The sequence below is a fragment of the Polistes canadensis genome, unplaced genomic scaffold (genome assembly GCF_001313835.1).
Source record: "Polistes canadensis isolate GaletaPanama2010 unplaced genomic scaffold, ASM131383v1 scaffold_85, whole genome shotgun sequence".
In the NCBI taxonomy this organism is placed as follows: domain Eukaryota; kingdom Metazoa; phylum Arthropoda; class Insecta; order Hymenoptera; family Vespidae; genus Polistes; species Polistes canadensis.
This window is the reverse complement of record NW_014569632.1, coordinates 378,128-404,913: the sequence shown is the minus strand read 5'-3', so window position 1 is coordinate 404,913 and position 26,786 is coordinate 378,128. Positions and strand designations below refer to the sequence as shown.

At 39.0% G+C, this 26,786-nt stretch overlaps 1 protein-coding gene across 3 annotated transcripts in view; it reads right to left on the bottom strand.

Moving 5' to 3' along the window:
- LOC106786852 (serine/threonine-protein phosphatase 4 regulatory subunit 1-like) overlaps positions 1 to 26,786 on the bottom strand; it is a 131,702-nt gene that overhangs the window by 79,315 nt on the left and 25,601 nt on the right. For 2 of the 3 annotated variants that reach the window (XM_014748689.1, XM_014748690.1), the window contains one exon: positions 22,344 to 22,518. In XM_014748689.1, the coding sequence (XP_014604175.1) occupies positions 22,344 to 22,518 (175 nt within the window). Of the gene's footprint in view, positions 1 to 22,343; positions 22,519 to 26,786 lie in introns of those variants that run through there. The other variant, XM_014748692.1, reaches the window with a different exon arrangement.

Genomic DNA, 26,786 nt, shown 5'->3' with positions numbered 1-26,786 from the left:
AAGTCGATTCGAGTTGGGGGACCCTCCCCACCCGTTTGTCCGCGGAAAATTTTATCTGTTTCTTTCTTACTCCGTTATATGAATGCCACAGTATATATATGTATGTGTGTGTGTGTGTTTTACGTTTTACGTCGTCACGCTCTACGATTGAAAATCTTTTCTCAGCGATAAACGAGAAACCAACATATATACGTATTCTGTACGATGGACCATTGATTCTACGATTTTTTACAATGAAATATAAAGTATGAAAATAGAATAAAATATAAACTTAACGAGAGACTGATCCTCGGGATAAAAGTTATTTTTGACATTAATGATAGATTGGGGATCTCGTTTATCAAACGAATGATATATTATTTATCCGAAATTATGATAGTAGGTAGACATTTTTTGTACAACTGTTAACTGCAACCGAATTCAATCAAACGAACAAAATCACGATCAAAAAATATTAACTTAAAAAGTTCGATTAAAATCGTAACGAAGTTTTTTTTATAATTGTTAAATAGCGATGAACGACCCTGCCGGGGCTGGGCATAGGTTTCTACGTATCTACGTAGATCGGTCACGTGTAACATGACGTTGAGAATAAACGTTTGCTTGACTGCTCACATGTTGATGGACGTCACGCGCTTGCTCGTCGTCGTCGTCGTCGTTTCTTCTTCTTTTTCCTCCTCCACCTCCTCATCGTCATGCTTTCCGCTTCTTCATTTTTCCTCCGGAACTTAACGATACTAACCCCGATCACCCCCACCCTCCACCACCGTATACATGTAAAAATGTATTAGTTTTGTACTCGATTGAATTCAATATCCCGTATTACAAACACACACGACGACGACAAAGACTTTGGAAAATGTATGAGTGAGTTTTTTATGCGAGAGTAGGAGGGGAATGGAACGGGGGGACTTTGAGGGGGAGGTAGTGATAGTGGTGGAAACGACACGTAACATAAGTAAGTATTTAAATACGTTCCTACGTCAGAATTCGTTTATACAATCGGTTATTATGTTTCTTGACGTATAAACAATTTTTCAGTCACATTATATCAGGTCAGTCTAAAAGTTCGTACGAATTCAGCTCGCGTGGTATCCACTTTTCATGCTTAAATATTTTTGTAATCACCTTTAAATGATTGATAAAACTGTCCTCCCATAAGATGAATGCATCTTTTTTAAGATTTCTGTTAAAATGTGGCTTCAACTTCACTAGATTTTTAAGCATTTTAACATACATGTTAATAATGCACACGAACATTTGGATTGACCTGATATATTGAAGAAAAATTAGAAATTGAATGAATTAATAAATAATATAGAAAACGTAAGGAAACTAAACGAAATGAAGCAGCAAGTAAATGACGAAGTAGAAGAAGTAGAAGTAGTAGAAGAAGTAGAAGGATGTTGTGGACGTCGGTTGCACGTTGAGAAACTTTCGCGTAAACACGCTTTTCGGATTACTTTACCGGCCTAACGCTATCGGGGGAATTATCAATTAGAATTAATTAGCAATTAAGCCAGCCGGCGGGGCCAACTTGCTGTGAGTTAGTTTGAGAACTGTGCGTAAAAGAGAGGGATGTAGGATGACTACACCAGAAACAGAGAGAGAGAGAGAGAGATAGAGGGACAAGTCGACGACTTGGATCTACTCAAACGGATTTTCATTTGACTGGGTTTCGTTGGCCCAGAGCAACAGAGATTGAGAAGGGGGGTGGTGAGGGGTGAGTTTAGAGAACGGCACGAATAAACCGTACAATAATCTCGAGAAATTCTCTCACGGCTACTCTCTCTCTCTCTCTCTCTCTCTCTTCTTCTCTTCGTCGTCGCGGGTCCCTTTAATTTTCGGAAATCCCGGATTACCCGGCAACGAAATCGTTTCGATGAAAAAAAGAAAGAAGAATGGCGAAAAAGAACAAGGTGATGACGGAAGAGGAGGAGGAGGAGGAGGAGGAGGGACAGGAGAATGAAAAAAGGAATAAATAAAAAAAATAGATGCGCGAAGGAGTTGAAATAAAACAGAAAAAAGGAAAGAGAGAGAGAAATACCGAAAACTAGAAAAATGAAGAAGATTCTTTGACGACTAGATCACCAAGTTCGAAAATATTTCGTAGAGACGTATTATAATCCTTCTCTCTCTCTCTCTCTCTCTCTCTATCTGTGTATGTCATTTCGTATTCATCGTGTATCATAATTTCCCACGGTGTAAAAAGAACCGGTTTGTTTCTCGCGGTAAGTACGTATCGCGAATGTGACTCACGAATTTTCTCAAGAAGATTCCATTCCTCATATTTCTGCCGTAGGAGGTCTTCTAGTTTTTTCTTTTTTTTCTTCCTTCTCTCTCACTCTCTCTCGAAAGATCCGCTATTTTATTAAGTATATGCATAAGTATTGAACAACGTAACCTTTGTAAATTTACGCGAGAATATGTTGGGATACTATCTACCCCAATTCTACTAGGTTAGGGGCACCCTACCCTAACCTAACTCTACGTTACTATTAATAGGAAATATAAGTTGCAGAATAGAATGCAATATATGCATAAAATGAACTATGATAGGAATTATATCTACTTTACTCTCTATTACGCGTTTACCGGTGGTGATTCACGTGTGTTTCACTCTATCGTTGTTAGAATGAAATACTATTCAGAAGACCTACGTAATATAACAATGGCGCCAACGGAATATTTTTCTAACATATATTACATACACTATCGTATCAAGAATACTTTTCTGAATCGCTTTTATAAAATAGAAGTGGGGATAGGTGGGGATGAGGGCCGGGGGGAGGTCGGGGACGTGGGGAAGAGATACACGATGATAACGTCGCTGACGTAGTCCGGTAATAATCCTTATCAACGAGGAGTGAGAAACGTTTTCGTATGCGCAATGACGTATTTTATATAGATGGGATCTTGCACCATCCTCCCCCTCCAACCCCCGTCCATTACATGATCGAGCAGTTTTATTTCTTTCTCTTCTTTTGGTAAATTCTAAATTCATTTATGGGATTCACATATTATCTGTTTAACCCTAATAACGTCAATCATGGATTTATTAATATTTCTTGTATAAATAATAAAAAATAAAAAGCCCACTACACTTTGGATTGCGGAAGAGAATACAATGTATGGACATGAACAAAATGATATCTATAAATGTATATGAACTGAAGAGAGTTAGAATGAGGGTACTAAGGAGAGTGTGTGTAACCGAGCAGTTTGCTGATCGAGAACGGAAAGGGAGAGAGTATTTTTAGCGGTTACACATTGTTGTTGACTGCCTGCTTCTTCTGGCGACATTGAACCGTGCGGACTCGCGAGACTGGCCTCTATAGTAACGCGATGCCGAACAACACGCGTGTTGGCACGCCTTTACGCGAGTGTTCGATCAGAATTCACAATAGGGACGACGAATACGACGACGACATGGTTACGTTGAAAACACCCAGTATATATACATATGTATATTATATATTAGGTTGTCTGGAAAGTTCATGACTATTTTCGGTAGGTTGCATAAAATTTGTTCGCTGGAAAACCTAAAAAGTGTTCTGGATTGACAGAATTTTGGGAGAGTTGCCCTTTAAATATTGCTAAAGGTTTTTGAAACAGATTATGGCAACATTCTTTTATATATATATATATAATTTAATAAATAAATATATAACCGAAATATTGAAGTGCGCTGAGTTTCAATTTTTCGGCAAAATTCGCACAAACTTTTCGGACAACCATACATATATGTATACTTTTATTTTAGTAACAGTAAGAAGAAATTGAATTGAATCGTTGACAAATACGAATGTGTTGAAATTCAACAAATTTTCTATCAAATTTATTATAATAACGAAACGTGTATTCTGACGTTTAAGTTTAACCCAAGACTGAACTATGGCTCATAGTATCGCAAGAATGTCGGATCGTGTTCATCTTCATCTTCTTCCTCCTTTTTTTCTGTTTCTTTTTTTAGATAACAAATTCATTGAGAAGAAACGTGAAGAGAACACACCGGACATCGGTGTCGAATGTACGGCACGCGCGACCCTAAACGATAAACTCATTCGTTCTCTCTTTCTCATCTTATGTTGCTCTCGATTCTCTTCACAAGCATGATGATCGTTTTATAAAAGATATTTAAGACACAATATTTGTGTATACATATTACATACATATCTGTATGTATGGTAATAACAAAATCTAGTGGGATAGATAAAACGATAGTCCCATAAAATCAGGGAAAGAATGTGCTATGTGAAATATAGTTGATAGAAAATGATAGAAATATAGAAAAAAGAAAAATATATACAAATATACACAAATCTAAATAATCAAACAGAGTCGTGTATCTAATATATCTATAGAAAAATGTTATATGTATGTGTGTATGTGTTTTTTAGAGACAGATAGAAAGAGAAAGAGGTGTAACAGGGAAAGGAAACTGGTCGATGCGTTCTGAATGACGCAGACGCCCACGCATATTGACGCACGCACGTTCATCCATCCTGATCGTTCGTCGACGTTGCCTCCTCCTCCACCTCCTCCACCACCTCCTCCTCTTCGTCATCGGACAAACATTCTGAAATTACCGTCTATGACCTGCCTGCTAGCTTGGCTTGCTTGTCTGCTTCCCAAATGAGTTTTAGATCGTTTACCGAAAAAGTATCACAACGATCAAATGAATTGAAGAACACGGTCTGACGTAAAACGGTTTTGTCGTTTAGATACGAGACAATAAAGATTAAAACACGACCCCCATCATCATCTATGAACTTTACCATAGTAATCTTAGCATCGATCGATTCTTAATTAATCAATTCACCGTCCAATCGTTACTCCTCACACGTTCGAATTTCTTCGAGGTAACGAATTCAATCACACACACCTTGAGAAGAGAGTGTTATCTAATAAGATTGTGACTCTTACCTGTAACAAAAAAAGACAAAAGAACCTAATTAATATAAAATCAAAATTGAATTTAAGTAAGAGGGGTCAGAAACAGGGACTGGGGCTGGGGCAACAGTACAAGTTGTCTGAAAAATGAAGATATATTATTTTATCAAATGATTTGTTTTTTTTTTTTGTATACCAAAGGTGTGTGTATAAATATATTATATCGAGAAATTACGTAACGCAACGAGTTATACCTCTCTCTCTCTCTTTCTCTTTCTCTTTTATTATAAATCGAACGTTGAAAAAGATTTGAAGAGGAGACAATAGAGGGAGAGGAGACGAGGCGAATGTAAATTTTTTTCCTACACACACGGAACGAGTAATGGAGTTGCTGGTGTCTCGGGGTCAAACAAAAACACCGGCCCGCACCTGGATGAACGAAATCATTTGAAACAATGACTTGCAACACCATTGCCGTTTCTTTAGATATAAGTCTATCTATCTCTCTCTCTCTCTCTCAACCCTTTCTCATACCTCCCCCCCTCTCTCTCTGTCTCTCTCACACACTAACAGCAATATATCAAGACGCGCGTGCGCGTGGATAAAAGCAAAGGAAAGAAGATTTTTCGGCTTTTTATTAATAACGATCTATTTATAAAAGCTCCTCCTGCTGCTTTTTTTCTCTTCTTCTTCTTACTTATTCTTTTTTTCTTTTTTTTTTTTACATCGGCCGGCTTTTATTTGCGGAAGGTCGATTTGGCAGCGAACACTTTTGGCAGCGTTATCGAGAGAAAGAGGAGGAAGTGGGGAGGGTGACCAGAACACCAGCGTATCGCGAATAGGACAATGATCTTTCGAAGGCAAACCTTCTGCTGCTGCTGTTGCTGCTGCTAACTGTTAAACTACACCCGATGATCCTTTGCATCGATCAACACAAAAGAACGTTCAGGAGGATAAGCTTTGAGGTGAGGTGAGGTGAGGTGCACCGTTGCCACGATGATGCACCGCTTGATGCATCACCTGGACCCTCAGATTCATCCTCAGATATTCGTATTCTGTCCTCATTTATTTCTACTATCCCTTTTGAACCCTTTTAACAAATTTCTCAACAATTGTCTAAATTTAAAATCGTTTATTTTATCCTCCAGTTTAGGGTTACACACGATTACGCCTAATCTCACACACGTGTGTTAGTTATTGACATGAATTTTTTTGGATTAAGTATGCAAACACGGATATAAAATAATTTCTGATAAAATTGAGTAGGTCAATTTTAAGAAGGGATCAAATTCTAATCGATTCCTTGAAATATCAATGATGTATGTATGTATGTATCTGTGCAAAGCTCTTTGAAATCTCGTGGAAAGTTCATTACAATTCATTCTTCTTATTTACTTTGACCAATCCTTGGTCTATGGTATTTTACGTTACACTTGTCAGAGTATTTAAAATAACACATAACAAAATACTAACATAAGATTTCTGATTAAAAAAATCGCATGTCTCGTTTCTTATATTCGTCGTCCGATGTTTCTTTTGAAAATGATCGAAGAGAAGAAAGGTAGGAAGATAGAAAGAGAGAGAAGAACGACAGGTGATACCTGCTTTGATGCTACCAAGAGATTATCTTCGATTATACTCGAGTAATACTTCTTTTTTTTATCTTCGAAAGGATTTTTGCGATGTACTACACATCAACCAAACCAAATGCAAGTGTGTGTTGTGTGTTTTTCGGAATGATAGAAAGAGAAAAAGAAGAAAAATAAGAAGAAGAAGATAAGAAGTTGGTTGTTTAAGTCGTAGGATTTGAAAGAAAAACAAAAAATTAAAAGAAACGGAGAGTGAAAAGAGACACGGCGGGCGAGAAAAAGTAAGTAAGAAAGAAAAAAAAGAGAGAAGGCAAGAAAGAGGAGGAGGAGGAGGAGGAGGAGAGGCTTAAGCAGGGGGCAGCAGGTGATGCACCAGGTGGAGGGCGACGGCGCGTGCGCCGTTTTGCCCCCCGTCTTCCGGTCACGTGCCCTAGTCCCAACCCCTCGCTTTTAGCCCCCTCCTTTCGCAGCAGAACCTCGAACTGCTTGCTTGCTTGCTCGTTCTCCTCTTCTTATTCTTATTTCTTTTTTTCTGCATCCGAAAATTGCACCTTCCTTTATCTTCAATTCGATTTACCCCATTGAACTTTTCATGATTTTCTTACAAACAAATCTCTATTATTTTACACAACGAAGAAACTACCATCATACACGTGTATAGTTAGTCGAATTGTGCACAATTTTTCTGTTCGATTAATCATAAAAATAACGTAAAAGTTACGAACGAGAAGAAAATATTTGGAGAATTGTTCTGTTCATAATTTCACAAATAATTATATATCTTATGATTATATATTTTTCTTCGAAAGATTTCGCCGGAAATAGCGGCAGTTGTTAGCAAGACACCCAAAAAGATTAAAAAAGAGAAAGAGAGAGAGAGAGAGAGAGAGAGATACAGGATAGGGGCAAAAAAAGAAGGATAAAGGTCCGACGACCGTATGACTGTCTGCACGGTGTCGATTATCTTTTGTATTTATTTGGCAGGGCTTTTATTGCCTCTCCACCATCACCATCACCATCACCACCACCATCACCACCACCTCCGTTCGTCTTCTTTCTCCTCTTTCTTCTTCTTCCTTCTCCTTCTGCTTTTACTCTCTTTTTTTTTTCGTCTCTTGTCCTAACGCAATGGTACGAAGGGTGAACGAACAAACAGGAAGTCAGATAACCATCGACCCCTGTGCTCGATGCCTTCGAGAAACGAGTGCTCTCTTTGCAAGATCCCTTTCGAAGAGTCACTACATATACACTTATATATATTTTTGTATGTGTGTATTATATATGTGCATAATATTTTACTTCTTCGCGGAAAAAAAAATATAACTCGCTATTGCCTAAACACACATTTTGTTAAGGGGTTACATAGGTTTGGAACTTTCAAACAAATTTCTTTTGTTTTTATTTTTTTTTTTTTTTTCAATTCTACAACTCATCTAGAATATTGTATTTAATTTTGAAGTCGATAGGAGTAGTAGTTTTAAAGAAAGAGCCTCATTAATGGCTCTTATACCCACCACTCAAATCTTTAAACGCGTTTTTCGCAAAACGCTTTTTCTAAAGTCGGTTGTCAAGATTTTTCGAAAACTATTTAACCGATTTTCATGAAATTTGCTACACGTCTTCGTGATACTATTGACAAGGACTTGGACGAAGGATTTTCGTTTTTTTCATAAAATCGAATTTTAAGAAACCAAAATGTGGTGCAAATTGTAGCGAAATTTGAATGTTCTTGCTAAAAACGTTGCCAAAAATCCAAATTTTAATTTTTTTTCTTTTTCCTTCGTCCAGTTTCTAGTTTTAAGTATTTACTAAAAGACCCTATTTTTTCAACAGAAAAACCCCCACCGTTTATAAGTTCTGCTGTCAACGCGAAAACACTTTTTTTTCGGTGGGGTCACCGGAAATGACGTCGCAATAACTGAGTTTAAAATATTTTTCAACCAAAAATTCAGAAAATGTTCTTTAAATATGTATCTCAAATACTATAAAAAGTTTGAATAAGAATTCCATTTTTTATATAGAAAATATGCTATTTTTTCCTGGTGTAAACCCATGTAATCCCTTAAACGAAGATCATTTTCTGATAATAATATCCGATGCATTATTATTATTCATTAATCGATGATCGTTTTCAACGATATTTCAAAGAGTATTTAGAAAATTAACATCGACATTAGAGTTGATGGATAGAAAATAACTATGAATGACGATGCTTTCAAACATCACTGCTGAATTTATACAAACCAAACACACAGGTTAACATGTATAACCTAAATACTTATACAGAATATACACGCATAGATACAGTAGTTCGCATTTTCAAAGAGATCACCACGTGGATAGCGTGAAAAGGCTGTTTCCCTTAACAAATGGATGAATAGCTTTTGCTAGGACCATAGTTTTATAATAAACCTTAAAGAGAACTCTATCTATTATTTTATTTTCAAAAAGGAACCCTGTTATTACTATCCAGATTTTGAATATTTTAATTTAATACGACGTTTAGACGAAAAATTTAGAAACGATGAAAATTCGAATTCCGAATTCGATGAAAATTTCATTCTATTTTTAAACGAATTGAAATATTAATCAACGATAACATTTGTTTAATAATAAATTATTCCAGATGACGATGATAAAGTGCGTATACTATGCGATTAGAAAATACGTGGAATGCTTAGAATGCACCTAAAGAGAGAGAGAGAAAAAGAGAGAAAGAGACTGTTTTGAGCATTAACCGGATGAATCTACGTTGTTGATGATACCACCAGTGGTGGTATCAGATGCCAGGACCTTTTGTGCTTAGCTCGTGTCTAGTCGTTGATGAAAAAAAATACTCTCCGGTGATAGTAAGCTCGAAGGATGATGATGATAGCATCAGACGAGTCTGATGAAAAAAAATCTTCCTATTCCAGTACTACTTGGGCATACTCCCCACCGTTTACGTCATATACACGTAAGCGTATATATCGTATATCTAATTTTTATCAAACATACAAAACAAAACCTTCTATATGACTCGTGTTAATCGTTATACGAATTGTGACTAACAATTGTTTATAAAGTTGTCACATATTTTTCGCAATGTTCGATTAAAAATAATAATTTCAAACTTTCAAATAAAACGAATGAAATGAATATGAATTTTTCTGTCAATCAACAACAGCAACCAACAACATAAAATGAAATAATTTGATTTCATTGGTCATCGAACTAAAAAAAAAAACAAGAACACTAAGCCTAATAAAACAACAATGAGTCAAGAAAGTCCTAGAAAATAAGAAGCCAGGTCTGTTCTTCTTCCTCGTGGCTTCTCAGGAAAACGTATACCTTATGCATGCGTATGCATGGGGGTATATATGTAACGTGATGCATATATATATATATATACATGCACGGTGTCTGTCTGTCTGTCTGTCTCTCCAGCCGATGGATGGGCCACGTGCCACGTGCGTGTCAGCTGCAATACGACGAGGAGAACTTAGGCTCATTTTTAGAGGAGTGTTGTGTACGTAAATGCGTAAAGGAAACTAACACTACCACAAACCACACCGTGGCTGGTTTGCTGGTTGGTTGGTTGGGCCACCTTCGGTGATATTATCGAAAGAAAGCAGAAAAAGAAGAAACGAGGGAGTATGGGATAACATAGAGAGGAATAAAAGTGATTGCTAACTGAGGTAAAAGGGAACAGAAGAAGAAGAAGAGATTACTCTACCTGCTTTCGATCATTCTTTTCTAAAGATCAGAGAACTTTTCGGAAGAAATCTTAGAAGTTGGTATGGCTTTGGCACAATGCCGAAAAATCGCTTAATCGAGAGCAGATGCTACTACTACTACTACTACTATAACACAACGCGAATCGAACCGAGAGAAAGGTACGGTGCTACCTTAAAGGAAAAGGAGGAGAAGGTAGGGGGGAGGGAGGAGAAGAGGGACTGGTGCATTCTTTTGATCTTGCGTCGCGAAAGAAGAAATACATTAATTTTGTCGGAGTTTAAAGAGACCCCAGAGGCAGATGTTCACTCATGAAAAGTCTGGAAGAGAATCGTGTTATTTTACCTGCGAGATAATATATACATGAGGAAACAAATAATATGTACTTTAATTTTCCGTTAATTCACAACTTAATTGTCATTTACGTTAGCAATGAACAAATAGGTTTTAATAATTCTTCGTGATTGTTTATCGTTTAGAAATTCTTTACCGAAAAAAGAAAACGGTATTAACGTTTATGAATAAACGAAACACGTTCTCGTACGAGTTCTATGGGGAGAGGAGGAGGGAATGATTGTTTAATATTCCGTTTTGTAAATTAATACCGTTAAGATACTGTTTCAATAGTATCTATTTCCTGTTGACATTATTCTATGAAACCACTAAAACGTTTATACGTAATTGATATAATCAAATCTTTGATAATTATGATGCATAATTTTAAATGAAACGTTACGGAAGGATGAAAAAAGAAAGAACAAATCACAAATCTTTTCATCTTCTACCTAAATTCATTTCCTATCCGAATAGAAAACGTTTGTCTTCGTTGCAACTGTATCAACAGAACTGTTTTCGCGATTTGACGAGGAAACAACGAAATGATGCATATTGGATTTGTCATCTCGAAAGTTTCTATTCTAATATCGTAAATATTTCATTCTATGAAGGTTTCCTTTTGTCTCAGACGAACTAAGAATAAGACGGGAAGAAAAGAAGGATGTTAAAAAGGTCTGGGACGGGTTGTGGTTGGGGGAAATCGTAGGAAGCACATGTCAGGAAGAGGCTCGTGCCATGACGATCTAAGCTGTATCTCTGGCAAAGTTGCAGCTGCCCCCTTTTTAAACACTGTTGCAAAAGCTGGCTCACCAGCAGCAGCAGCAGCAGCATCGGTGTTGGATTGGTTGTGGTGATGCTTCCTCACAACGATGCTTCTTTGTCGAATGCACCAACAACAACAGCAACAGCATAAGGGAGCCGTGTACTACTCATCATCTTGGGCCCACGGTTGGGCCCACTGGGTGCTGACCAACGATGTCTGCTATGCGGCTGTTGACCCGATAATGAAACGAACTCAAAAAACTAACCTGACTTTTAATATTCTTACAAGGAGACCTTACGGTTGTGCCCTCACAGATTTTAACGAGCTTTGGTATATTAGTAGTAGGATGTTATCGTGGTCAAGTATTTCATCCTAACGCGAAGCCAATTTTGAGAAAAAAGCTTTTAAAGCTTTGATATACTACTAATATACCGAAGCTCGTTAAAATCCGTGAGGGTACAACCGTAAGGTCTCCTTGTTAGTGAACACCTGGAATCGAAGGAGTCTATAAAGATCAGAAAAGAATGAACCTATACGCGTATTCCGTGCTTTTTTCTTTTATTCAATATTTATTCAATCAAATTTATTATCTTAAAAAAATTTTGAACAATCTCAAGATATTTCTTTTTTTTTTTTTTTTGTAGAAGAAAAGTTGACCCATCCTTCCGTTCGATTTAACATCCAAAGTAAAAAAATCGGAAATGAAGGAGATGCATCATACGTGAAAGGGAACGACAGCTGCTCAAATAACCTAAGGTTCAAAGTCTTCTAAGCAAAATCGAGACGCGTGTTTCGAACGAAGACACACTCCTCAAGTTATTCTTTATCTCGCTGACGCGAACGGTGCCAAAAAGTGGTCGTCGTCGGCAGCAGCTTGTTGTTAGTTAGAGGTGGTCATTATTGTCTATCTAAACACCGAAGGGGGATACAAATTTATGAAGATTATATAATATCATAGATAAAATTAAATTACTCGATCAGATATATTTGACAGAAAATCTGTGATTAGACAACAACAACAAAAAAACATCACAAAAATTAGGTTTCTACAACTGTCTCACGTCGTTTGAAAATGAAAAAATCAATGGACGATGGGTCGAGGTAATGTTCAAATTGAGAACCCGTGTACTGTGGTGGGTTACTGATATATTTTGGCAGCAGGGTGCCGAACGAACGAACGAACAAACAAAAGAGAAAGAATGAGATAGATGGATAGAGACACGGAGAAGAGTAGTGGCACGCCTGACTGAACAAATTCGATCGTTGTCGAGCGTTTGACGGCTATTGGCCAGAGAGATATATTCAGTTACCAGGCTTAACACGAGCCCCGCGTCGTAACACGATAATTGGTCGCTCCTTCGTCTTCCCCGAAGAACCCACATAACCTACCAGAACCGGCAAACGACCAATAACCAAAAACCAACGATGTTCCCAACTCTTTTGTATACCCCACTGACCTTTTCAGACGTTTCATCGGTTAAATATCGGACATTCACCATACATTAACTTTTTCTTTCCTTCTCTATTCCCCATGTACTTCAGTGACCACAGTTAATAATGATATTTATGATCATTAACTCTAGAACTACTAACTGGGGTAGATATCCACCCCAGGTAAACTTAAATTAAATGAAGATTTCATCGTTTTTCGGTACTTTAATTAACTGCAATCGATTCTTCATCGATTAAACTTTAGTAAAATTGAATTTGTTCTTCACCATTCTCTTCGGCATGAAAAAAACCGAAAAATTCATATACTTAAAAGTTTGATTATTGATATCAGAACAGTTTTTAGGATTAACAAAAACCCTTGGGGTAAAATATATAGCCCAGTTTGTAGTTTTAAGGTTAAAACATGCAAAAGTCAAGGTGTTCCGAAATATCCGAAAAAGCAGACGATGCATAGAACGGTTTTGTCTTGCATCCAAATGTCACTTTCGTTAGTTACTTTATTTTAGATGCATCTCTCTAACATTGTTTCTCTAAAATAATAACTCTCATTCTCTTCTGCCTTTCAAATGTTGCTCGCAGTTTACTGGCACGATAGGAAAACCGATTGCAAGGTAGAAAATGGAAGAAGAAGAAGAAGAAGAAGTGTCTAGAAAGGAACACTTAACCATCGTCACGTTTAATAGGCGTCAAAAGGCCGCTGCCGCCGCCATTGGTTCCTCTCCCAGCTTGCAGTTATTTTAACGTTGTCTTGTTCAATGAATAATATCACTGAGGAAAAAGATAACCGCTGAAAAATGTCGGCCCTCGACGACTTCGAAGGGTGTCGTGTCGTGTCGTGTTGTGTTGCATTCTTCGTGGGACAGAAAAAACTACTAAGGTGAACAGAATTTTCGTTTCTTATTCGATCGTTGTTCGCGAAAGGGGAGAAGAAAGGTAAAAGAAGGAAGAAAAAAAAAGAATAAGAGAGAAAGAAGAGAACTGGCGAAGGGATTAAAAGGATCGCCAGTGAAAAAAGGGATGTTCCTAAGGATGGTTTGACATTTCGAGCAACCCTCTCTTATCCCCGTTTGTTTAAAACGAGACGACGCGCATCTGCTCCTCTTCTCACTTATGTATTCTCCGTTAAATGTTTTCAAAACTTGTCTTTAACAATTCTAAGATGATACTTACTACAACTATTACTATTACTATTACTATTAAATGCTTTTTAATTCATCTTCCATTCCTTTAGGAAAAGTAGAAACGTCGATGAGAAGAAATTCAGAAAACGTCGTTGCGAAAACACCCCATTCACCATCACCACCATAACCACTACCCCTTTTTGGACGAGAAGAAGATTGTTACCGGAGAAAATTCCGGGGCGGGTGTCATTTCCGCGTGGGCGTGTGCCCTTAAAGGGGTGGTGAGACGTAAGAGAGACGTGAAGGGGAATGGTGCCCATCGTCTAGCCCCTAGGATTCCCTCTCTCTCTTTTTCTATCTTCATCCCTTCAGTTTCTCTTTTCAACCCTCTCGACAAGTTTGGACTCGTTGTTGATCGGCAGACTCGACAGCTGGGGATGGGGATGGATTTTTGGAATTCCAGGTGGTACCTACTCTACTCATTTCGTAAACGGACTCTTCCAAATGAAATTTATTTCCACAACATGCCTCCTCCTCCCCCTCCTCTTCCTCACCCTATTATATATACAACTCGAGATAAATATAGTAATTGAAAATATTTTATCCCAAATAATTATCAATAAAAGATTTTAGGATAAATCGATATAGTAAACAAATCTATTAGAAAATAAGTTAAAGTTGAAGATTTTTAAATGAAAATTTTAGGATACACGTTATTCCTTTTTAAGTTTTCTAACCCGAATACGATGATTGTTGCAACACTAAACGTCTACACATACATAAATACATATATACACACGTACCACAGATTCGATAAACTGTGAGAAGAAAAAGAGAAATAATAATATAGAGGTACGTATAAGTATACAGATATTTTTGTTCATCCTTAGTGGCAAAGGGCGGGCCAGCAATGGGCAACAGGAACGGGACCCGAAGAGGATGCATCGGAATCGTCGTAGAGGTTCGAGGGTAACAAACGCGAGTAAAATGGATATAAAAGCTACACACACCTGGCCTCCGGATGGTCGACGGCGGCACGCGCTACTTCTCTCTCTCTCTCATTTTCTCTTTCTCTTTCTCTTTTAGCGGATAGGTTCGATTCTCGTTTTTCCCCTTCGAGAGTGTACACACCTGCCCTTCACGTACACGTATGCAACTTGCGGCGCATTACAAATGTGTGTGTGCGCGCGCGCGAGTTTAGGGTTAGGGTTAGGGTCGTAAAATGCACACACGGATTACTATTCCCGGCAATGCCGATGCTCCTGGAGAAAGAAGGGAGATGCAAAATGCAATGCTGCAGTTAGAACCCCTCCCCCCCCATCCCTCGTTTACTCTCTATCTTCTATTCCTTTTTTTTTATCCCCCTTCTCTTTTTCTTCTGGCCCCCTAACCACTTCTTCTTCTTCTTCTTCTTCATCTTGCTTTCTCTCTTCAAATCGCGAATTCGTATCGATGTACTGCTGGCCAAAAAAAAAAAAAAAAARAAGTCTAAARAAATAATATTAAATCACGGGTATGTTCCCCCTTATTTTCTCACGTAAATCGAATAATAAATCACATTGAATTATCTTAGATGATTATAATAATAATAATAATGGTGAAGAGGTGTACAAAGGGAACGAGTGGTTCAAAGTTAACGTCCTCATCTAATGTTTTTCTATATAAAATAAAATGATTCGATGTAAGGGGTTCGGTTGGGTCATTGGATCATACGGTTTTCCAATTTTATCGGTAAACGAATGGTTTATCGTTCGTATCAAGAAAGATAGCATTCATTATAGGCATCATACGGCCCTGACGATGATGAGAGTGAAACCAACAGACAAAGCGGAAAGTTCGAAGAGCAGAAGGGCTAAAAGCCGGCTGCCAGCAGCCACTGTCGGGAACGTGGCTGATGGTCTCACTCTCTCTCTCACACATACACACTCTCTCTCTCTTGTTGCAGTTTCTGTTACTCTTAGGCCTCTGTCGTCTTCTTCCGTGTCTCTTCCTCTTAGCCCAGGAACTTAGTCGTTTCGTGAAGATGTGCCCTTAATACCTTTCTATAGTACGCGTCATTGCTGAAGTTAACACCTATTTCCCAACCACCCTCTGTTCATCCCTCTGACGGTCTCTCACTCACTCAGCAACATCTTCTTCGAAACTTCAACGAAAGGGATTTGCAACGGGTCGAGAATTACTTTGCCTCGAGACGAATTTAATCTTCCTTTAAGGACAAAAACGGAACACCGCGAAAAAATAGTAATAGGATAGATTATTTTCCTATTTCCAATTGATTCGATAAAGGCACATGATGATAGAAAGAAAAGAGAATGAAAAAGATAAAGTAGAATCAAAAAAGAAAACCGAAAAATAACCCATCCCCATCGAAAATTAAATTCGGATTACTAATCTCTGCTCAGGTTCCACCCACGAATCTCTCCCAACCCCCATCACACCTATGATTAATTTACAAAGTTTTCGCGATATCGAGAGTCCCGTTCGTGCTTTAGTTGTTAGAATGGGCGTGAAACTACGAGTGACACCGTAAAACGGGTCTCTCTCTGTCTACCACCGAAATAGGATCGGGTCCATCGGACTGAAGGACCAACAGAGAACGTGGACAATGAGATGAGGTCGTGGCAGGTACGAAAGAGAAAGAGAGTAATCGATGGGAGACCGCATTATTAAAACTTTCTACAGAGGTGAGAGAGGTAAGGTGAAGTGAGGTGAAGTGAGGTGAGGTGGTTGGACCAATTGTTTCACGCCAGCCAGCCAACCGGCAATGGTGTTCTTCGGGTTTGGTGCTTGGGTTTTCAAAGTAGGAAACGGTATTATCGCGACGTAATAATGAGCAGAGGGTTCCCTAATGACCATTTTCCGTGGCAGATGCAGATATAGAGAGAAAGAGAAAGAAAGAGAGAGATATAAAACGAGAAATGGTGATGGTGTTTAACCATCGCGACCCAAACGTTTTCTACGGAATCAACATAGGTTTTTCTCTTCTTCTTACAGTTATATTAACACGATTTCGAATTCTAGGGCGGAAAAGAAGGTTGGGAAAATGCGAGAAGAACAGATGGCCATGAGTGGGATGAAAAAGGGCACGTGCCTTGCCCTCTGCCCCCTGAATATAACACCTCTGGGATTACTCTTGAATTTCTCCGAAAAAATAATTGGAGATCTGTCTTCGATGGATACAAGACCCCTATACTTTATATACTTAAATGGAAGTTGATGTCAAGTCGATTTAAGTTTAACGGGGGACGGTCCCCGTTCATTATGTTATATGATTCAATGGTATAAAACGACAATCAATTTATTCGAGTAAGTTAATGAAATGTTCATATGATAAAAACATTTATTTGATTTGATTTTATGTGAACCATTAATAGGAAATTTTCATGAAAGAGGTAAATGTAATAGTTTAAAGAAATCAGTAATAAATGCACGAAATGATCGGATATATTTGGGATTATTCTTCGTACGAAGATCTATGGAAGTGTTTAAATGAAAAAAAAATCGAAGTAGGAGTACCACCGATACGGAGATACGAGTTCAGCTTAAAATGTCCGCCGGAAACGACGAAGGCACGGAGTCGTTAAGCGTTTAACGATCGTTCGGCTCGTGTGCGGCACCGGCACAGGGGCACCAGCCCCGGCACCGGCTCCGTGCATTCGAATTTTCTTTCTTTCCTTGATGGGAGAAACGATACGCTCTCCTTTTTATATCCTCTAACGTTTCCTCGTTTGCATTTATGCGAATTTATGCTAAAAAAAAAACAAAAAGCAAAAAAAGGAGAGAAAAGAAAGGATCGCGAACATATTTGGTAAAACGATTTCAACGAAATCTTACAAAATTATGCAGCAAACCAACCAACAACTATCTCTCTCCATCCTTTTTCATTCGTTCTTTTTTATTTTTCATTTATATTACATTTAAGATCATAAGTTTTCATAAAATTACGAGGAAAAATCAGGGGACAGGGTGGTCGTAAAGAAGAAACACTAACATCGTGATCAGGGTGTCGTGTAACTAATGTATTATACATATATATTGTTTCCTGTTTTCTTTTTTATTCTGTCCGTGTCAGAAAAATATCGTTATTGGGTCTAGTACTCGATTTGCATGTACGCAATAATTGCGTTTATCGGCAAATATAACGCCGGTGAGACGATTATTATTCATCGGCGTGATGATGGTGATGTTTAAAAGCACGAAACCAACGACGACGAAGCGGTGCCATCGGGCATCGTGTCATGTTGCCCTAACTATTGCTAGAAACACACCGAGTTTAAGCTCGTGACTTCGTGAACGATAGAGAGCCAGTTTATTGCTAACGTTTATGATACCCGTCGCCCGTCACCCCTTTGCCCTTTCGTCCCCGTTGCTGCCACTTTTACCACCCATGGAAACACAACCGCAATGACTTTAAGCCACGCGCGAAACTTGCAACAGTAGCAGCAGCAGCAGCAGCACTGAAAAATTACGAAGGAGAAGGAAAAAAAATAATCGGGGATTACGGTCACGTCCAATCCGATGCATCATCAACCTCGATTCATAATTTATTCATCGAACCTAGATGACGATTACAACGATAGAAGTCCCGATAATACTTAATACATCATAGATACTTGAAAACTAAACCAAATTGTCAATTCAATTCAACAATGGGCACCTTTCCCCAATCCAGCCTCCGTTTTACTATATTATATAAACGATCCAAATAAAAGAGGATTTTTGTTATTGGTCGAACACGATAAATGCCCGATATATATACCACGCAGGATTGGTCGTTTGGAAAAACGATGAAAATTCCTTTTTAACACAAAAGGGGCACCGTTGAAAATACCCGGCCGGCCGAACGCCCACTCGCCCACCCGCGCGTTGCGAATATCCGATACACTGACCTCGCATTTGTTTGGCTGCATACTCCTCCCTCCTCCCTACTCCATCTCCTCAACCACCCCTTAGTCGTCTATCCCATAAGCTGAAAGCGGGAACAGCTAGGCAATACCGAATGAAAAAGCAGGATGACAATCGGAAAATTGTGCCATCTGGTCGAAAGCTGCGTGCACACCGAACAATGTTCGCATTATCCTCTCCTCTCCTAACCTCTCCTCTCCTCTCTACTACTTTTCTCTACGTTCTCGGCTAGAAAATAATCGTATGGAACGAGACACGAGTTGTTGCAGCAAGTCTTATCATCAGACGAACGAACACGCAAAGTTTCACGACGAATTCCAACAGATGACTGCATCCTCGTACAACATTTTTGTTTCGACGAAAATTTTGAATAAATTCTAGAGCCCCCCACCCCCTCCTCCTACTCTATCTACTGTTTTAGGTTCTTATGGTGAATCTGATATTTATCCGACACACATACATTCTGCCCTTCTCTTCTTTCCCATTAAAACGAATCTTATAATTAGTTTTCTTATTTCTTAGAAAACTCTATTTTCGTTTGGTCAGGTATTTAAACGGAATACGTTAAAGTTCTTGGCATCTTCGTTGATCATTATTTTATCCTCGATTGTCCATCAAATTTAAATATAGAGAAAGATACCTGCTGCTATCCGATGATCCCTTCTTCCCCAACGAATTGACGAAATAACAAGTTTTAGGTAATCCTCCCCGTCGTATCCATTTCCCATTCGCGTGTAAATAATAGAACATTTGTAAAAACAGAAGAAAAAAAGGGAGGAAAAATCATTGCAACCTCGTTTTTTTTATTCGAAAAACAAATTTCATAGTAAATCGTTTTTTTCGGATACGAAATAATAGGAGAATGATAATCGAAGAGAAATATTGAAATATTTCAATGCGTTCGAAACAAAAGCATATAAAAATTATCTAAAAATATATGCACACACATATACACACATATATTAATATAACCATGCCCACGCGTTTCGATCCATTTTCGGCGATTACGCGTCGACATTTTCGTCGTCCAACGAGGACATCGTCTTCGTCGTCTTCGTCTTCAGCGTTCCTATCGTCGTCTAGACTCGTACCAGACGTGACCTAAGGTGCGGGATTAATTTTAGCAGTATTTTGTTTCGTCTCAGCTTCGATGCTCGTCGTCGCGGCAGCCGGACTTGCTGTTACTGCTGTTGCTGCTGCTCTTCTCGAAAAGAAAGAGAGAAAGAAAGAAAGAGAATACCGTCCCGGTATTCCAGAATACTTGACGAACCTCGTCGTATTTCGTAAAAAACTTTTTAGTGGCACCCAAACACCCACCACCCATCTACCCTGGCGCCAAAAATTTCGGTTCCCCTAAGGGGTTCTCTTATCGTTCATTAAAATTGTCGTTTTGCAACCCCTACCCTTTAAAAGGAATAAAACGATACATATGTTCATCCCCCTTCAGCCCCTGTTTCCTATAACTTGTGCAGAAATGATCAAGAATCTTATATCTTATTAGAGTAAATAATTCGCATGCATTGGGTTCTTCTTGTTCTTGTTCTTCTCTTACTCTTTCTCTTACTCGAGAAAGGGTAATAGGAAACCATCCAAGAGTGCGGTTACGAAAGACGCTTTTAATTACACGGTTTAAGGCTTCTCGACACCTGCGAAAATGAAAACGACTTACGATAATATGACGACACGAGGTATTGGTTTCTTTTTCTTTTTTTAAGCAACATCTAAATCGTACGCGTATCATTCAAACCTATATATCAAAGAATACAGAAAATTTATTCGAAAATATTTATTTTATTTATGTTACCCATTTATTTTGTTGTATTTACAGAAAAGAAAAAATGTTTAAACTTAAGAAAAAAGATAAGAAAATAGAAACAACGGGTTAAGATGTTTCCTGCCGCATGGGGCATGTGCCCCTTCAAGCCATTTGATAAAGCATACGTCAGAAAAAAATTAATACAATTGTAAAAACCTGAACGGGAAGTCTCCAAAAAACAGTCTGACAGGGAACGTGTTAAAAAAAACTCAACTAAACTCAACTCAACTCAACTCAACTCGGAGGAGAGACGAGATTACGTGTGAGGGCAGAAAAGAAAAGAAAAGATTTGAGAAGATGGAAAGAGGAAAAGAGAGAAAGGTGGATGATGACGTTGACCTCAAACGAGGCGACCGGCAGAGTTGGTTGATGGTGCAGGGGTAAGAGACGAAGGGGGGAGAGGGGAGGACGCGACGCCGCGCGCCGCGACGCTGACGCACTGTTGTATATTTGGCCGGGGCCTCTTCTCTGCCACGTCCGATTCGTAACTGGCTTCTTCTTCTTACCCCGCACCCTCTGCTAGATAACTAATACTGTGTGCGTGCGCTAGTTTATTTCTTTTCTTTTCTTTTCTATTTTTTCTTTTACTTTTTTACGTTCATTGCTTCCTCTCCTACTATTCGTCGTAAGTTGGTTGGTTTACACTCGAATTCGTTTAAAACTCCGATCGGATGAACGAAAAGAAACCTTCCAAGCAAACCCTCCCCATCCCCATCCCCATTCCCATCCCCATCACCACCATCATTCAATTGTCGTTCGATAATTAATCCTAAACGATCCTTTATTTTTATCATTTTTCTATTTTTGCAATACTTTCTTCTTCTTCTTTGTAAATATAAATCTAACAGAAATCTCGTATTTTTATTTCTCTCTTTCTTTCTCTTTTTCTATTGGGTTTTGTTTTCCATTTTTTTTTATCTACGCAAAAGGAGGACTCGGTAATTTTGTAACTCGATAGGATCCTCGAAAGAAAAAGGAGTTAAACCGTTGGTTCGTGACAGTGGAGGAGGGGGAGGTAGGTAGGTAGGAAGACAAAACAAGAGATGATAAAAAAATAAAATAAAAGGAAAGATAGAGAGAGAGAGAGAAAAAAAAGGAAAAGTAGTTTAAAGTTCGAGAAACTTTGGACAACGAAGAAACGGTTCAAGTCGAATAGTACTTAGGAAGAACTTAAAGCAAGAAAAAAGAGTCATGTATCTTATTCTCTTTTTCTATTTTTGTGCAAGGAAGAGGAACTGTTCATCGCCGCTATTGGGGTTTACTATATTCGAAACATTTATGGGGGCCAGTTTTTGTTTAAACGGTATTTACAGAGACGATATTTATGGTGTACACGCAAGAAATAGGGCAACTTAAAACGAGTTAGAAAACATATTCTGTGTCCTATACGAATTTTGCTTTGTACTTTTGTAAAATTGTATATATGATGCAACATAAAATATTTGGTTCTTTTACAAAATCGCAGAAAACAGTATCAACATAGTAGTCTGTTATCTATGATAGTACAAAAAAGAAACGGAATCATACAAATTATTTTTAACAAGAAAAAAAGAAAATAATGCGATAAATTATCTGATTGATTGCTTTTCTTGCACAGATTTTTATACGGCCACACCTTTCATTTTTCCGTATTGGATATTTACGAGAAAAGCAAATAGTGAACAGCATCCGCTTATGATATAATATAATATAATAATCGTGAGACATAAATATTTTTTTTCGGTTTATATAATTGAAAATCATTGTTTACTCACCGACTGAAGCTGGTGTCAGAATTAGCATGATGACGTAGTTTCGCTAGTTGGTAGATGTGTTCTATCTGTCCACCGTTTTTCTCTGCTTCATCCCCGGAACCATTCCAGACCTCTCTGCCACCACCACCATCACCAACAACACCACCACCACCACCACCACCCTCGGCCTTCATTGCTGCTCATTTCAAACAAAACAAAACAAAATTTATAATCGATCGAAATATTATTCTTAACCATCCCCATCCCCATCCCACCTACCCCTACCAATTTTATTTCTTATTCTCAATAAATATTATACGAATACAAAAACAGATAAACTGTACATAAAATGGCAAAGATCTAAATTCGAAATAGAACACCACCACCACCATAGATAATTCCGATCCTTAAAATGAACTTTTTCTTTCCCTCTCATCCCTTCGTCCACGTTCTCCTACCTCTCTTTTACTTTATTTTTCTCACGATTCTAACATCCCTCTTACATCTAATTTCCTATTACTTTTCTTCACTTGCAAACCTACCCTTCCTTCCCTCCATTCGTTTATCCCACTCACTCGTACGCCTTTTTTTGGTTTGGAAAAGAAAGAAAATGAAAAAGGAAAAGAAAAAAAAAAAGAAATAACTAAACGAAGCTAGTTTGAATAGAATAGAATAGAATAGAATAGAAAAGGTGCGCATTAGTAATTCCGTACCGAGTATAGCGTGTTCCGGTAAACGATAAGTACGACGTACGTGAGCCTGTTTATAGTAGAAATATTCTGCGTTCCATTGGCCAAGAGTAACAAAGATAGAAATAGAAAAAGAGAGAAAGAGAGAGAGAGAGAGAGAGAGAGAAATTGAGTAGTAAGTACACTTCTTACGCCCGTACTCTTACGGATATTTATGTGGAAACGTACGTGAGTTGCATGTGCAGTTATATTACCGACTAGAAGAGAGATCGCGGAACTCGTTTCCCCTCCCCTCCCCCCTCCCCCCGACCCTCCCCTTTCTCTCCCCGTACCGTGAAAATCGTTAAACGTTAATAAAAATTCACGCTTTGACGATTATTCTGAGCTTTTACTACCTTGTCACGCTGTTTACGAATGCGTCTGAAACAACACGCGGCTTGCGAAAAGAACGGATCCGTGCAGCAGTTGCAAGAACAACTGACTGACTAACTGACTAACTGACTGGTTATTTTATTTCAGTTGGTTAAAACTGAAAGCTTGGTTAAAATTATGCAAACTTTATGTATTCATTTAGGAATCCTAAAAAACCATCATCACTGTGGATTTCAATCGATTTTTGTCGAACGATTGTTTCCGATAAATCCGATCTTGCGATATAATTGTTTATCTGATATCTTAGGTGCACCATAATAATAATAATAATAATAATAATCGAAAAAATAAAATAAAATAAAATCAAGATTTTGGACAGCAGTCACCTGAAGATATCAGCACACCACGGTTCGTTTTAACCGAAAAAAAGGGAGAAGGACTCGCGAGAAAAGGGAACAGGGGGGAGGAAAAAGAAGAAGAAGAAGAGGAAGAAGAATCCGAGCAGAAATACGGAAGAGATAATATATCGATCTTGAAAAGAAAGAGACTTTCGTCCGTCAGATTGCAGACTACTCTCTTTTATCGGAACGTTCAATCAGGTCGGGCATGATCGACCGTTCGTCCTATTGGCAGAAGGAGTCCTTCTATCTGGAACGGGCATCCACCACCCACCCTTTCTCGTTCCTGTTCGAACCCACCCTTCCAAGCCAAGTAGCCGCCTTCATCCCCCGCAAGCAAGCTCCCCCCCCCGTCACAGTTTTCTTCCACCAATCCTTCGAATCTTCCCTTTCTATATTCTATTTCTTCCTTTTGTATTTTTTTGTTTTATTTCTCAAGCAAAGAGATTCGAAAGTAGAAGGGGTTGTTCTGACGGTCTTAGAAATTCATTTGAATCACGTGGAACAACGAGGACGAATCAAGTGCAATCGTAGTACGTCGAGTAAAGTAAGAACACACGAGTGTGTCTGTGTGGGTAAGTGTGTTCGTTAAACAGTTTAACCTCCTACTACTACCCTTACTACTACTACTACCACCACTACCATTACTACCACCCCCATTGCACCCCAGCAAGCTACGCCGTTCTCTATTACGCACGCCCTTGCTTTCTATCTCTTTCCTTTTGCCCTTCAGACTTTCCCTTTTCTCCCACCCTTAACCCTCCTCCACCCTCCTGTCTCCTCCTCCTCCTTTCTTATACCCTAACTCCTGTGTATTCGTAATGGACACGCCACGATTGGGCGCCAAACTACGAGGGGTGTACCGAGTCGTAGGGATGAAGATGGCGGACGAAGAAAGAGGCAGTGTTCTATGTTCGTGCGTGTTACCTTCTGATCGTCTACTAACGTGCGTGAGAAAGAGAAACAAAAAGAGAAACAGAAACAGAGAAATAGAAAGAGAAACCGTGTGAGAAAACCACCAAGGGCTAGGATTCTACTGTGTGTCCTATGAGAAAAGGAAAGAGGAAAAGAAAGAAAGAAAGAAAGAAAGAGAGAGTAGATGCGTCTACGTATATTCCTGCGTGTGTATGTGTGTGTGTATGGAGTGAGCAGAGGGGCGTGGCAAGATGAATGATCGCAAGACGCGGGAGTATTGATCCCGAGGACTGTACTCTCTCCTCGGCGGAGTCCCACTCTCTCTTTCTCTCTCATTCTCTCTCTTCGTTCTCTTCCAATCCACCCCTAGAGCGTACGTATCTGTATGCGTCCGCGTGCGTGCGTGTTGCTTCTCTATGTATACGTGTAATTTTCCCTTCTTCTTCCTATTCGTAGTCCTTTTCTCTTTACCTCTCTCTTTCTCTTTCTCTTTCCTCCCTTTCTCTATCCTTTTCCATGCTTCGCACCCCTGTACAGGATGGTGTGCGGTGGTTGGGTTCAGGGTCATGCGTGCACCCCCCCACACCCTCTTTACTTGCTAGCTTGCTTGCTTTCTTCCTTCCGTTGCTTCTGTCCATCCGTTTATTCGTCCGTTCCGTTCCGTTCCTTCCTTTCGCAAGCAGAGCTTGCGTAGCCCGTCGTCTGGATCGAAGCTGAGGAAACCTGGAGGATACTTCTCACCCCGTATATTTCCAGACGGTCACCGAACAGTTCTACGACCGCGAGAGATCAACGACACCAATACGAACAAAATTAGGATGTGCACGTACATGCACGAAGAATTTCTACCCTCCACCCCAACCCCCTCTTGCGTACACCGAACTTACGGATTTTCTCTTTTTTTACTATTACTATTACTATGATCACACCTGTTCTAACCAATCAGAATTCTTTTCAACTTTTAACTCTTCCATTTGATACCGAAAAAAGCTTGAGATGAATGCCGAAAACTGAACGACACGTTGTTTGCGATTATTTTCAGCATTTTTAACTTCATCGGTTAACGTATATTACTATTACTATTATTACTATTACTACGATCACCTGTTCCCACTTATCAGAATTCTTTTCAATTTTAATTTATCCATTTGATACCGAAAAAAGCTTGAGATGAATGCCGAAAACTGGACGACGCAATGTTTGTGACTTTTTGTGAACATTTTCAACTTCATCAGTTAATGTATATTACTATTACTACGATCACCTGTTCCCACCTATCACAATTCTTTTCAATTTTAATTCTTCCATTTGAAACCGAAAAAATCTCGAGATGATTGCCGAAAATACGACACGTTGTTTGCGATTCTTATCAACATTTTCAACCTAATCGGTTAACATATTTTCGTTAAGGGATGTTTGTGGTGATGATGGGCATGTACCACATTCGTATCCCTTTCCTTTCCTCCCCTTTTTTTATTATTTTGTCGAGTCCTACATTCCGAATTTCTCTTCTTCAACCGGGGTCCGATTATATATCGATCGACCAGTCTCCCGATTCCAGAAACGATTTCCTCCTACCCCTCCCGTTGTCCTACCCCTTCACCACCCTCCTCACTTCTCTCCTCATCGTCTGTCGCAAGCAGCCTCCTCGTAATAAAGCCCCTTTTGTCCCGCGAAAGTGGATCCTATTTAAGCGATCGTTTCTGTTAAAGATATCCAGATAAAGTGGACGAACGTTATCTACGTTTTTTCTTTTTCACTCTGGTTATCCTCCCCCTCCCCACCTTCCCAGTTCCTCCTGCTTCTCTTGCTCCTGTTCCTGTCCCCTCAACCCCTTTGGTAGCAGTAATTAAAGCGGCGTATCAACGTACGAGCAGAGGAGGTGGTCCAGGGGAAAAACGCACGAGAGACTTTGTCGAACGAGGGAAAACGAGAGGGTAAAAGAGGGAGGATAAATGAGGAGAGAAAAAGAAATAGAGGGGGGGTAGGATAGGATAAGAACGAAACGAAACGAAACGGAATTGAACGAAGTTAAGCGACAAAACTACATTACGTATCCCTCCCTCTCTTTCTTTTTACGTGTATTGTTA